Here is a 14,689-nt window from a genome sequence, read left to right on the forward strand (position 1 = left end):
CAGGCAGGAAGGACTTTCAGAGCCAGAATGATTCTACCTGTGAGCCTGGCCAATTTCTAGACACCTCTGATCCAGCTAGAAGGGAGTTTTCTTTGATTACTCCCACCAAACTTTCAGCAACAAGGGATCTCTCCCTCTTTAAATGCCACTTTATTTGGACCTCTCTCATGCAATTATAAGGAAGTCAGGTGGTGCAGTGGATAGAGTGCTAGGTTCAAATCTGGCCTCAGACACTTACTAGCTGTGGGATCCTGGGCAAATCACTAAACCCTGTTTTCCTCAGTTTCCTCATCTGTCAAATGAGCTGGAGAAGGAAATGGCAAGTACCCAGTATCTTTGCCAAGAAAACCCCAAATGGGGTCACAGACAATCAGAAAGGACTGAAATGATTGAACAAACATACCATTATAACTTGGATTATGATGGTCTATAGCGGATAATGTGATTTGAAGCAGCTTAATGGTATGGCGAATAGAGCACTGGACCTGGAGTCTACAAGACCCAAACCCAAATTCTGTCTCATACACCAGCTGTGTGACCCCGGACAAGTCACTCAGCCTTTTTTGGTCTCAATTTCTTTATCTGGAAAATGGAGATAATGATAGCATCTACCTTACAGGGTTGTTATGAGTAACAGATAAGCCAACGTAGCTAAATCACTTTGTAACCCTTAAAATACTACAGAAATGGTAGCTATTACTACTATTTGTCTCATCCCATTTGCTAGATTGTAAGTTTCTCAAGAGCAGAGAGGAGCACTGTACAGTTTAATTTCTGTATCCCAAGCACATAGTGTTTGGTGAGCTGAATTGAACAAGTCATTTTTTCCAGTTTTCCCCCAAAAGCAAGATGGGGAGAGATTATGGAAATCACACAGACAAAACAGATGTCTTCTGCAGTCAAAGATCTCTTTTTTGGTTGCTCTAGCCCAAAAGGCCTCATGGGTAGGGGGAAGGAAGAGGGAGAGAAAACAAAAGGTAGGAAAGAAGTCTGTTCTAGTGCAATTGGGTGTGCAGAAGTAGGGGAGTAGCACCATTCCACCTCCCAAGTCCTCCTGAAAATGTGAAGCCCTGGCTTCTTCCCTGAGGTATAGCAGGTAAGGCACAGTTCAACAGACAGTCAATTCTTGGGAAGGCTGAGTCACACTGCGACTGAAGCAATTTCAGTCCTGCAACTCATTAGCTGCAAGTCCTTGTTCAAATTCTCCCCAGCATAAGCATTTATAGGAATAAAGAGTCCCTATGAGTGTGAGGCATTGGGAAGTTGATTCAGACCCTCTCCAAAAATCTCCTCAGATTTTCATTGGTAGTCATTCATTCCTGCAGAACCTTGAATGAAATCCAAAATAATGCACAAGAAATCTGCCTAACTATCCATACAGGAAAAACTAAGTAGATAAAGAATGTCTATTATATAGAATATGATATACACATAAATGGACATCCCATGGAACTGTTCCATATAAATCCATATCTTAGAGAGAAAATATAGATGAATATGAAGAAGAGTTCATCCAAGATAAAACTCATTTGTTTTTCTTTTTCTTTCTCTATCTTTTTTTACCTTCCTTTCTCCTCCCCTTCTCTTCCTCCTCCTCCTCCTCCTCCTCCTCCTCCTCCTCCTTCTTCTTCTTCTTCTTCTTCTTCTTCTCTCTCTCTCTCTCTCTCTCTCTCTCTCTCTCTTTCTCTCTCTCTCTCTCTCTCTCTCTCTCTCTCTCTCTCTCTCTCTCTCTCTCTCTCTCTCTCTCTCTCTCTCTCTCTCTCTCTCTCTTTCTCACTCTCTCCTTCCCTCCCTCTCTCTCTCTCTCTCAATGTAACCCACCTGGTAGATAAGGGCAATGTTGTAAACTTAACAGACCTATATTTTACTCAATTATTTAATCGACTCTCTTTTTCTATTCTTGTGGGCAATATGGATATATGTGGAATAGAGAACAATACAATTAGAGCTGTATGAATGCTCAGATCCAGAGTCATCATTAATGGATTAATGTACACTTGGAAAGAGGTCTTCAGAAGAGTGCCCTATGAAGATGTCTGTGGCTACATTATTAATAAAATATTATTCAATATTTTATCAATGACATACATGGAGGCATAGATGGCATGCTTGTCAAATTTGCAGATGATGAAACTAGGAGAAATAGCTAAAATATTGGATGACATATTTAGGATCCAAAAGTATCTTGACAGGCTAGAACTATGGGCCAAGGCTTATAAAATAAAAGTTAATAGAGATAAAAGCAAAGCTTTCATCTATATTCCAAAACAACCAACATTTCAAGAAAAAGATGAGAGAGGCATTGATAGATGTTCAGGTGAAAATAAATCCCGAGTTTTTAAGCAGATGGCAAGTTCATGTAGTCAACAGTGTGACAAGGCAATAGAGACAGTTAATATTATTCCAGGCTGCATTAAGGGAGGCATAGTGTCCTATTACAAGGGAGATGATAACCCAATTATACTCTGCCCTGGCCAGACAACATCTGGAATCCTTTGTCTTGTTCTATGTACCATATTTTAGGAAGGATATACTTCTGGAATGTGTCTAGAGGAGGGCAACCAGGACACTGATAGGATTGGAAGGCATGTCAGATGAGGATTGATAGCAGGAACCTGGGGATATTAATTTGGAGTTGTGAAGACTTGGGGGGGGGCCTCATAGGCATCTTCAAGTATTTGAAGGTCATCCCAAGGAAGAGGTGCTGGATTTATTCTGTTTGGTCCCCAAAAGAAAGACAAGAAACAATGAATAAAAGTTGAAGAAAGGCAAATTTTGGCTCAATGAAAGTAACATTTTCTAATAATTAGGGCTATAGAAGAGTAGAATCAAATTGACAATTTAGGAAGTAGTGGATTTCCCCTTACTGGAGGTCTTCAAGCAGACTGACCACTTCTCCGGTGATACTGTAGAGGGAATTTTTGATCAGGAACAGGCTAGACTAGCTGATCTTTGAGGTTCCTTACAACTCTAAGACACTGTGAACTGTGTCTAGACACGAGGAATAGAATGGCTGGATTGTGTTTGAAAGCACCAGACTATTTCCCAGTGACCCTAAATTTCTCAAAAAATTGCAGCTTTTTAAAACCAATAGTCTTCCAATGGAAACATATAACTAGAAATCATGCAACAAATACCACAATCTCCAGGATATCACAATTACAGCTTGCCCAAAGGGAGATGGAAAGCTATATAGTAGACATAAATAAGCAGCACATTGATGACCAAAAATTGTGAATAATGGGCACAAAAGGCATTATCCGAGTTAGAAGACCAGAAAAGGAGTTGGGTTGGTCATACAGAGTGAGCAATTCTGTATGCTCCATCAGTACCCATGGAGGGTTAAGAGACCTAGAAAAGGGAGGCTTCCCACATGCTAAGTGGAGATCCCATGGAGATCCCACAGGACAACATGGAAAGAGTCATACAGAATGAGAAGGCATGGAAGGTCTGCGATATTCACTGATGAAAGGAATATCTGCATCAACAAGCTGACAGATCCATAGAAATGATTCATTCCTTTTGCATTAAGCATGGTTCTTAGTGAATCACTTAAACCTCCTTGGGCCCATTGTTCTAGCCTGGTCAGATTATTTTTAGATCCTAACTCTATCATCCAATGTCTCATAGCTTTAAAATACAATACCCACTCCTTTCCCCATCATGAGAGAAGTCAGATCCAGAGGAGGAGGCAACAAAAGGGAAATAAGGGGGAAGGGTGCAAGCAGTAGGGAAGATGATAGAAAAGAACATTCTTTATATTGTCCATCACTCCCTTTTCCTGAATATCCTGTCATTCCTTGGCTTTGGTGATGCTGTTCTCCCTTAGTTCTCCTTCTACCTGTCTGACCATTTCTTCTTAGTCTCTTTTGCTAGATCATAATCCATCTTCAAGTGTGAGTGTCCTCGCAATGTCCTGTCCTGGGCTTTGTCTTTTCCCACCACATACTCTCCTTTGATAATCTCATTAGCTTACATATCAAAAAAAGAAATGGGTTTAGTCAGATATGACCTGTTCTTTTCTTTCTCTTTCTTTCTTTCTTTCTTTCTTTCTTTCTTTCTTTCTTTCTTTCTTTCTTTCTTTCTTTCTTTCTTTCTTTCTTTCTTTCTTTCTTTCTTTCTTTCTTCTTTTCTCTTTCTTTCTTGCTAATTGGGATTAAGTGATTTATGCAGGGTCAAACAGCTAATAAGAGTCTGAGGCTAGATTTGGACTCGGGTCCTCCTGTCTCCAGGGCTGGTGTTCTATCCATTGTGCCCCAGGTATGACCTATTCTTAATGAAAAAACATTTCCCTTTGCAGATATTAAGCAACCTTTCTCCTTAATTATTCGTTGCAGGATATTCCCCAGAATCAAAATCAAGCTTACAGAACTCTAGATTGAAGACTGCTCTCTTCCCCTCTTTCCCCCCTGCTCCCATCCTCCCTTTCTCCCTCCCCTATCTTCTTCTCCTTCCCTCTTTCCTCCATTTCCTCTCTCCCATCCACCTCCCCCTTCCACCTCCCTCTCTCTCCACTCTTCCTCATGCCTTCCCTTCTTATCTCTGCCTATTACAATTTCCCTTTTCTTTGAGGCCTTCCCTGATCTCTTCCAATTGTTCTTGCTTTCTCCTTCATCACATTCCCTCCTATTTTACTTTATTTTTATATGTGTTCTGCCTCCAGACACTTACTACCTTGTGTGACTGGACAGATTGGCTCACCTCTCCATGTCTCACTTCTCTAACTGTAAGATAGGGATAATACCCATAGCCCCTACCTAATCCAGTTATTGAGGATATATTTTTTCTAAAAACCTATTTGTTCTGCAAACCATAAAACACTACATGTGTCAGCTATTATCATTTGTATATTATATTCCTCAACAAAATGTAAATGTCAGGAAAATAGACACTACTCTTATTTTTGTAGTCCCAGTGGCTTGCATAGAGTAGGTGTTGCTGTTGTTGTGCGACTTTGGTCAAATCATTTCCCTTCCACTGGGCCTCAGTTTTCCCATCTATAAAATTATCTCCAACATTCCTTTTAGATGGCATCCTATGTTTTAAAGGCCCTTCCAGTTCTGATATTCCATGGTTTGATCTCCTATAAGGCATGCTGGGTTCCAAGAGAATCTCTGAAATACCATGAGTGGCAGCACATAACTGAAGAGCTGATTTTCAAGTGTGGATTCCACCCCCCCCCCCAATAAACAGCTTTTTTTAGTCTTGCTATATATGGCCACGGCAGGAAGGAATGCTGCCCTAGCCAACTGGTAACAAGCCGGGATCAGAGTTTTCCCTCGACTCTCTCTGAACTTACAGGGTCTGCCAGGGTAATGGTCTGCACCACTGTTCAGATCTATGTCCCAAAGGATAACTGGGGAAGGACAGGTAGCAATGATGGCAGAAGAAATGACCAGGTGTCACAACTATAGACCCAGTCACTGAGAAGGCACAGTGCTGTTTTCTGGGCACTCGTATGGTTTCTAAACACAAGGAACAAGGTGGGGAGATCGGTTATATTTTTCTACATGGGGTAGAGCAAAAAAGAGTTTGGGACTTGGAAAACCTGGGTCCCAGTCCTGGCTCCATCACTTATTGGACTGGTGACTATGAGCAAGTCACCTTCTCTCTCTGTGCTGTTTGTTTCCTTATCTCTGAACTGGAGATATTGACACTTTGACCCACAAGGTTATTGTAAGGATCAAATAAGGGTTAACATGAATGCACTTTGTAAAGTGTGCATGATTGAATGACTAAACTGTAAAGTATTATATACGTGGGAGTTAAGAGTGCCAATCTTATCTGCCCCAATGAACTGAATTTATGCCTTGAAGAAACTGCCTTAAATATCTCCCTGTCCTTCATAGTATAGGTTGGACACAACAGGAGCTCACCAAAGATGGATTGATGGATTGGGAATGGAAATAAGATGTTTCCCAAAATAGATGGATCAAACTTTACACACACCACAGAGTATTTTGCTTAAGCTAAAATGGTACCATTAGCATACAGGTCTCCTTGAGGGTGCTAGTCTCCAAAACTACTCTCTCTTTGGTAAAGGAAAGAGTAAAATGTAATGGCTGAAAGTCTCTTGTTGAACACCCATTTCTCAACAGAAATATCCTGAACTTATCACACTTTCCAGATACCCAGGCTCATTGTTACTTTTCTACACAATACCCCTGAGTCAATGAAGTACCCCACACATCCATGATCATACAATATGTGGGTACAAACACAAAGTATATACACCAATTGGCAAATATATCTCCACCCTGAAAATGTGAGTCCATATTTAGTAACAAGCCTACATGCATACTCAGTCACATCATTGAGTCAACTTTTGATTATCTAAAGCAAAATTTTCATGCTAGACAGGCATGGCCCGCCTTCTTCCACACTCACAGAAAGCAGGAGGTGAAGAGCCCGTTGTTTTGTGTTGTCCTAGAATGCAAACTATTTTAAATGTTAGCCTGTAGAAAGAAAATCTGGTACCAAAAATGTATTGTGGGGGCAGCTAGGTGGCACAGTGGATAAAGCACCGGCCCTGGATTCAGGAGGACCTGAGTTCAAATCTGGTCTCAGACACTTAACACTTATTAGCTGTGTGACCCTGGGCAAGTCACTTAACCCTCATTGCCCCACCAAAAAAAAAAGTATTGTGCATATGAAAGCCAAATATAAACATTTAAAATTTTATCACGATTTTTAATCATCCATACCACTTCCCCTTTTGACTACAGTAAATTATAGCACCAGAGCTAGAGAAGGGACCTAGGAACCACCTGGTCCAACCCCCTCAACTGAGGCTCAAAATTGGGACACAAAAAGAGGAAGTGACTTGCCTAAAGAGACACAGTTAGTGGTAGAGAGGGGATGGAAACCCAGATCTCCTGACTGCTGGTGCATTTCTCTTTACCACACCCTACCACCTATAAGGGCATCGAATGTTTTATGGAGAGACTCTATGTCTAAGTTGCCTCTACTTAACACTCCAATGCCTCTCTTTGTCTTCCAGGTCAACTCTTCTTTATTCCTCCTTTGCCTCCCACATTTTCTCTGCTGCTCTGCTGGCCCCAAGTCCAACATACCTCCATCTGCATAGGTCTCCGTGCCATAGCCATCCTGAAGTCCGTTATTCCAAGTGCCCTCATACTTGGCTCCACTGCTCGAGCTCTGCCGGGTCCCGTAGCGTCCCTTGAAGCCATGCGTCCACTCCCCCTTGTAGAGCCAGCGTCCCTTGGTCTCTATCCCCAGGCCATGCCTCTTGCCTTGGCACCAGTAACCCTCATAGGTGTTGCCGCTGGGCCAGGTGTAGATGCCCACCACTTCGAAGCCAAAGTTCCAGGAGCCAGAATACTCGCCCTGGCCCTTGGGTCCTGTGCAGAGCCCATGCCCATGGGCCTTGCCATCTTGCCAGCCCCCGCAGTAAGCACCACCATCGTCAAAGTCAAAGCGGCCTCCGCTCATCTCATCGTAGCCCCCGTAGCCCCCGGCTTCCTCTCCGCCCTCCAGCTCGAGCCTGGGGGGGAGCCCCAGGGCTCCACCCCCCAACCCCTTTCCAGGCCTGCCTCAGGGCTGTACCTTCACACTCAGGATGTGGTTCCAGTGTGGTATGAACATGATCCTGCTAAGGGTCTGAAGGTCCCAGGAACCAAGGAGGTAGTGTGTCTGTCTGGAAATGACAGGCGGAGAGGGGCCTCAACCCTCACTCAAGAATCAGTCTGAGGGAGCAGAGAAACTGTTGCTTTAAGACAAAGAGGCAAGAAAGGCTTCACATCGCCCAAAGGGTCCCTTTCCTCCCGAGGCACTTCTAGGAAGGACTGGAAAAGTTGCACGGTCCCTTTAAGAAACCTCACTGGGGAGGTTACTGGGGAAAGGATAGGGGTAATGACTCTCCAGTCAGTTCCAGCAAGGGGGAAATCCCCCGGTGAGCACCCGGGTTGTGCTGAGTTCCCCGAGGCAATGCTACTCCTCCGAATGCGCAGCTCTAGTGGGTGTGTGGGGTCCGCCTGTCTCTCTCCTGTTGCCCCCGCCCCCTTCTCCTGGTCTAGTGGAAAGGTCAGTGCTACCCTAACAAGGCCTTCAGATCCGAGGAGCTGTTCCCAAAATAACCCTAGAGCCCAACCTCCCAGGGCCCCTCCAATGAGGTAGGTAAAAGTCCCTCCTTTCCCTGAAGTTAGCTGGGGGCAGAGGGCAGGGAGGCTAAGGGGGTGGGGTGGCCAGGGAAGGGAAAGAGGGGAGGGAATGGGAAGGCATGTGTTTAAAATCAGGGGCCAGAGCTTCAGATTAGGGAGTGGCTGGAGGGGAGGAGAGGCTGGGGATGGGTATCTGTCACAGCAGTTTTTAGCCTTTTCTTGCCTCTGGCCATATATCTAGCATACCTCTGGGTTTGGGGTTGGGGAGGTGGAGAGTATAAAGAAGTTTCAGAAAAAGGCAGAATACTTAAATCAAATAAAACTTTAAAGTGATGAGAGCCTTGGGAGAAAAAACACTGAAACCCTGCCCCCATCACCTCTTCAATCTACTCCCTCCCTAAAACAGGACCTCCATGCCAAACCCTGACCAATCCGTTACAGGAACCCACTGCCTAGAAGGCATGGGGAATGGTGTTTTTTAAAAATTCTGTTTGCTTTTGGAAGAGGCTGGGTTCTAGGCACAGTCTAGAAGGTACGAGAAATCTGACCCACTTCCACTTGTTTCCACTTGTTTCCCCTTCACCCTCTACCCCCGCCTCAAACCCAACACACACTTCAGGAACCCTGGGGAACACTGGACAACAGAGCCCTGAACATATAGAACTCCCTCCCTTCTCTGGAAACAGCAGCATACATGCTTACAGCACACACACATATACGCACACCTACATGTACATACACACATATGTACTTGTGTAAATGTATATTTTTTTTCTGAAAGGGAAAAGGGGCTGTATATATATACCTTTGCTTCAATCTCCATTATATTCTGCTATCACTGAAGCCCTTATGCACCACAGGACAAGTACACCCTTCCCACCTCCCCGTCTTTAACTCTGGCATTTTAAGTGAATGTACTCCAGAGAACCTCCCCTCTCCATCCTTCCCCCTCCCAAACCCCCTTTCAGAATGCTCTTGGGCCAAAGGGTCTGAGTGGATTTGGCAGCATCTCGGTTCCTACCAAATGTTATTGAGACCAATGAATCTTTCTGATGTGGAGTGCCAAGCTGTGGAATATCCCAGCCGACCTCTGGGGTTAGAAGGACTTCAGAGGTGGTTCTTGGGAAAGTGGAGGCGTGGGAATAATAGGAACGATTCAGGAATCAGGGTACAGGAACATTGCCAAGAAAGACGCAAAGGAGGAAGCTATGGTACTAGTTACCCAACAGCTCTATTCAGTTCCACAGTCCTCTGTCACAAATCAGACTCTGACCTGTCAAACCTTTGAAGGATTTTCTCTTTATTTGAATCCTTGGAGGAGGAGCCAGATTCACATGCTGTGGCACCTTTTAGCTGAGATGTCAAGAAAAGCATGATAAGATTAACAAAAGATTGTTTCAGTCTTAACCCTGAGGTCATCCTATCATACCAGCTATCAGAAAAACAAGGATTATTGAGTTATCTGATGACCAATTTCCTAATTCACTTAAAATCACCCAGGGAAAGACTCTGACTTTGCTCTCTCAAGGGCACCTGGGTTTTAAACTGAAGCAGGAAGCTGACCCTTCTGCTGCCACCAACACAAATCCCAAGCCTGCTTCTAGAGCCTGGCCCAAAGAGACTTTGTGCCTACTCGTGTTTCTGCTCCACATACAAGGGGGAAAAAACAAAGGTGATGAAGGCAATGTGATTTTCATGAATCGTGAGCTTTCTTCAGCTGTTAGCTTAACAAGCCAGTGGGCAGAAAAGAGATGGCTATTCTGTTTCTTTTCCTCTATGGCCATGCCACGTCTTTTTGCCAGTTTTCCTCCAACCACTTTCTCCTACACAGGCAGAGGAGACTAAAATAGGGATGACATATTAAGAGTTTCTGAAACGCCATTCCCTGTTCCAATTAAAAACTGCAAGTACAAGGAATACAACGATGGTTAACTACTTATATTGCTGCCCTCTTGACAAATGAGACAATAAATTTAGGTTGTCACAGTTGTGTTCTTGGGGGTGGGGAAGCACATTAGATTTCAGAAATACTCTATTAAAAGGCATGGGAGGGGCAGCTAGGTGGCACAGTGGATAGAGCACCAGCCCTGGATTTAGGAAGACCTGAGTTCAAATCCAGCCTCAGACACTTAACACTTATTGGCTGTGTGACCCTGGGCAAGTCACTTAACCCCAATTGCCTCACCAAAAAAAAAAAAAAAAGGCATGGGAAACTACATTCTGACTATAGTACTATATTTAACCCTGGCCAACCCAGTGTTTGAATAGCATTCTGCTAATTCAACATTAATGGTCTTTGTACTACTAGCTAATTGACTATTTTTTATGTGACTTTTAACTCCCTCTTGTGGGGTCCTACTTCCAAGCTACACTGTTCCAAGCTTCAGAGGGTCCCAGGTGTTTGGGTTTGAGGGAGGGCATGTTTTTCTCTCACCTGGCCTGTTCTCTGGTCCAAAGATAACCTCAAGCCAATTTGCTAGTTAACCAGGCATCAGAGTGCTGTGTTGGTGCTTATTTTCAACAAGCCTGCATTCCTCTCCATCCTGGGCCTCCCGCTGTTCAGGATTTCTTCCTGGTTTCCTGCTGGGGTGGGATAGCAGAATTCCTCCTTAGGTCCTGCAGACAACTCCTGCATTTTTCCCACCCCAGTCAGCTGTTCGGCCCTCTCACCCAATGGTAAGCTTAGTTCCAGAAGACTCTGGTGCTACAGCTGATTCGGAGGCTGGAGATAAGTTTCTCTGGCACAGCATGTTTGGGGTGTGATGGTGGGGTTGAACTCTGCTCGCAGCCCAGTATGGCCCCCTTTAATCTGGAAAATAATCCTAGCCCATCTTTTTGTGGGTTTTGCTGCTCCAGGGCTTGTTTTATTGCTGTTTTGGGGGTAATTGTGTCAGGAGCTCTGTGCGTGTAATGTCTTTCCTCTGCCATCATGTCTCTTGGCTAATTGACTGTTTATCAGAAGCCTAACTATATGACAAAGTTGTAATTCTCAAATTCAGTCAAAATGATAGATGAGAGAAGGTGAAAGTACTTCATTGCCAAAAACTACCTGCCAAAACTTAATACCTATTTTGTTGGCTGAGTTGCAAACAATTTCCTCTCTCCCTTTATTTTGTGTATCTTTAAGGATTGAGGGGCAGTGTGGCACAGTGAATAGAGTTCTGAACTTGGAGTTAAGAAGACCTGGATTCAGATCCTTCCTGCAAAACCAGTTACAAAATGGCCACAGGCATGTTACACCCAGAGTCCCACAAAACTCTCTAAGATTTTAAGTCATAGGTTGTGATCTGTTGGTAGAGGGAGCTTCCAAAGCAATAACATCACCAGTCCTTGACATACATTTGAGGGTTAAGTAAAAAGGTTAAATACATGTCGGATATCATACTCTAATCCTCCAGGGGATGTTTTCTTAACAGTGTAGGTATTCCCTCCAACAACAAAGCATTTAAATCTACCCATCTTTTGAGGGTCTTGTCCATATTTCCCCATAAATCTACCACAAGCTCACCCAACATGATGGCCTGATGGCCTTCCTGAATAGAGATGGATAGCTATTTGTTGGTTATTTCTTGATTTTATTATACTATTGGCCCATTTTTTTTTGTGGGGGCCATGGGGGTTAAGTGACTTGCCCAGGGTCACACAGCCAGTGTCAAATGTCTGAGGCTGCATTTGAACTCAGGTACTCCTGAATCCAAGGCCAGTGCTTTATCCACTTCGCCACCTAGCTGCCCCTACTGGCCCATTTAAAAAAAATTATCTTTTATTTATATATCATCTCATTTAAAAATATATCCCTCCTGTCCTTACCAGAAGGCTACCCCTTTTAAGAACTTTTAGAGAAAAGCTCTTTAGCCAAATTAACCAACATATAACAAAAGCTAATAACATATGCAATTTTCATACCTGTGATACCCAACCCTTGAAAAAAAAGGGAAGGGCATCTTCATATCTCTTTGGGAACAAGCTTGGCCACTAGAATTAGTTGTTTGGGTTTTGTTATTCCCCCGCCTGCCTTTGCATTATCGTCATCATGTGAATCGGTTTCCTGGTTCTGCTTACTTCATGTTGCAACAATTCACGTCAATATATTCTTCTGAGTTGCTTTTCATGGCATAGTCATATTCTATTACATTCATGCACCTCAATTTGTTTAATCAATGGACACCCATTATGCTTCTTTTTTTGCTATTGTGAAAAAATGATGCTATCATGTATGTGGAACCTTTCTATATTTGACCTCCATGGGAATATATGCTTAGGGGTACGGTCTTTAGATTAAAGGGTATGGATATTTGAATCATTTTCTTAGCAAAATTCCAAATTGTTTTCCAGAATAATTGGTGCAATTTATAAGTCCACATACACTATATTAATGTCTGGGCCCTTTTTCTTTTTTTGGTCATATTTCTCTGATGTATGATTATGTGTACATATATATATAATAGCATAAGGAAAAAAGATTTAAAAATTGATCTAAAAGAGCTGCTCCACCCACTTTTCTAGGAGTCCTAAGGTTTCTTCTATTTCATTGGGGGGAAAATGAAAATTGATTTCCTATTAGTTTGAAAGCTTTTAAAGAGAGGGATACCCATGGCAACTCATTCACAGGCAGTTTGTATGCTGAAAGGACCCTTGGATATCTAACTGAATTCTCATTTTACAGATAAGAAAACTGAGACCCAGAGAGGCTAAATGACATGTCCCAAAGTCATCTAGGTAAGGAGAACTAGAACCTTGTTCTCAACTCCAAATCCCGGGCTCTTTCTACTTACATTGTTATCTGACTCCGACTTACCTTTCTCCAAATTCAGTGTTATTCCACATCACATAAGTCATTGTGGAAGCTCATCCTTTGTTTCAATGACCAATTTATAGCTTTTCTCCTTCCCCAGTTGGAAAATGCCTTCTGAGATATATGCTCCCTACACAGCAATAGTTTAGTCTTAAGGAACTTGTAATTTGCATCCAAATCACTTCTTCAGGAATATGATATTGTAGAATGGACATGGATTTGAGTCTGGGCAAGTAACCTCACCTCTCTGGACCCCAATTTCCTCATCTACAAAAACAGGATAGAGACAGGAGTTGGATTAAAGTTTAAGGTCCCTTTCAGTTTCAAATCCATGATCCTGTGATTCTGGACCTATCACATTCCCTTACTAATAACTGCTGGATCTAAAGCTGACAAGTAGCAAGCTGAGACGGGAAAACACCATGTCTAGCTTGACTAGACTGTCAGCTTGCCTGGGCTGTTTGATTATTAAGAATTCCTCAATGTTACACCAAAGACCTGCTGTGACAACTCCTACATGCTGTAGGAACTCACATGTTCTTTGGCTCAGTGCTGACAAAGGAAGATATGATAACTCTTGAGTTGGGAGAGAGGGGAGCTCTTCCTTGAGGAATATTGTCCCATCTCCTACCCCTGAGAGCAAGTTGAGTCATCTTCATGAGCCAATAACAATCTTCTTGATTTAGGGGAACATGTCCACTAATTCCAAAAAACAAAAATTCTATTTATACGAATATAGGCACTTTTCATCAAAATTAGAACTCTCTGGAAAGGTTACAAAACAAACAGCTTCACCAAAAAGCCCTTTCAAATCTGTTTATTCAGGAGGCAGTTTTCACACTTTAAGAAGCCATCATGCCAAACAAAATAGTGAGCAAGTGAAAAGGAACTCCCTTAAATGCTAAATACTTTGATGGTATCATTCCCTTCCCCTGACCACCCCCTCCTATGTCTATTAGTACAAAATTGCATTTCTTTTCTTTTAACAAAATTCTTCTAACTGGTAAAAACTCACTCTACTTTCTTAAAATTCCTAAGTAAATGATTTTATAAATTTGGTAGATAGTCCTTAGCCTATGTTGATGCCACCTGTTTCCATTTTGAACATATGAAAATACAGCTAAATGGATGAGCAATCAACCACTTTGGGGCTAATGCTCTCCTGGGGCATCTCCACAGTAATGTTATTGCTGCATTTCTTAAGAAGAAAGGGCGACCTCACGTGGCTAGATGTATTACAAAGCAAAACAAGATTTTTTTTTTCCTTTCTGCCCCCAGGAAATATACATGAAACTGATTGCATTGAACCATTTTGGAAATTTAATTTGGAATTTTAGTAGTTTGCTACAACCAAAAAGGAAATAGTAGAATTTAAACCGTAATGAATTTGCTTCTTTTCAAAGCAATATCCCAACAACCCATATTTGCTTTCCTCTAATGTCAAAAACTCCATTCACAGATCAAAAAAAAATCATACACCCTCCCTCACCTTTCAGCCTGTTTCCTTTCCATTCCTACAGCCTTATTTCATGTGGAATACACAGTGGGAGAAGGAAGCTTGCATGAAATGTGTGCCAAAGAGCAGTACCCAGAGGGTTGTACACAGAAATCTCGGCTTTCTTAAAGCAGGGAAACCAGAATTCCAATCAAGATTTGCCTGCTATAAACATTACTGAATCTTAGTAAAGTAACAGTTTTCCCAAAACTGGTTCTGTCAAGGGGTCATCATAGGAAAACAGGATCACAGGATTTAGAGCTGGACGGGACTCCTAGA

At 42.7% G+C, this 14,689-nt stretch overlaps 1 protein-coding gene across 1 annotated transcript in view; it reads right to left on the minus strand.

Annotated features, from left to right (window-relative positions):
* The window catches only part of JPH2 (junctophilin 2), a 62,986-nt gene extending 54,949 nt beyond the window's left edge, over positions 1–8,037 (minus strand). Inside the window, exon 1 of the mRNA XM_043989635.1 lies at positions 7,074–8,037. Coding sequence (XP_043845570.1) covers positions 7,074–7,452 — 379 coding nt within the window. The 5' untranslated portion in view covers positions 7,453–8,037. The remainder of the gene's footprint in view (positions 1–7,073) is intronic.
* Positions 8,038–14,689: the final 6,652 nt, after the last annotated feature.

Source organism: Dromiciops gliroides, chromosome 2, assembly GCF_019393635.1.
Source record: "Dromiciops gliroides isolate mDroGli1 chromosome 2, mDroGli1.pri, whole genome shotgun sequence".
NCBI lineage: Eukaryota > Metazoa > Chordata > Mammalia > Microbiotheria > Microbiotheriidae > Dromiciops > Dromiciops gliroides.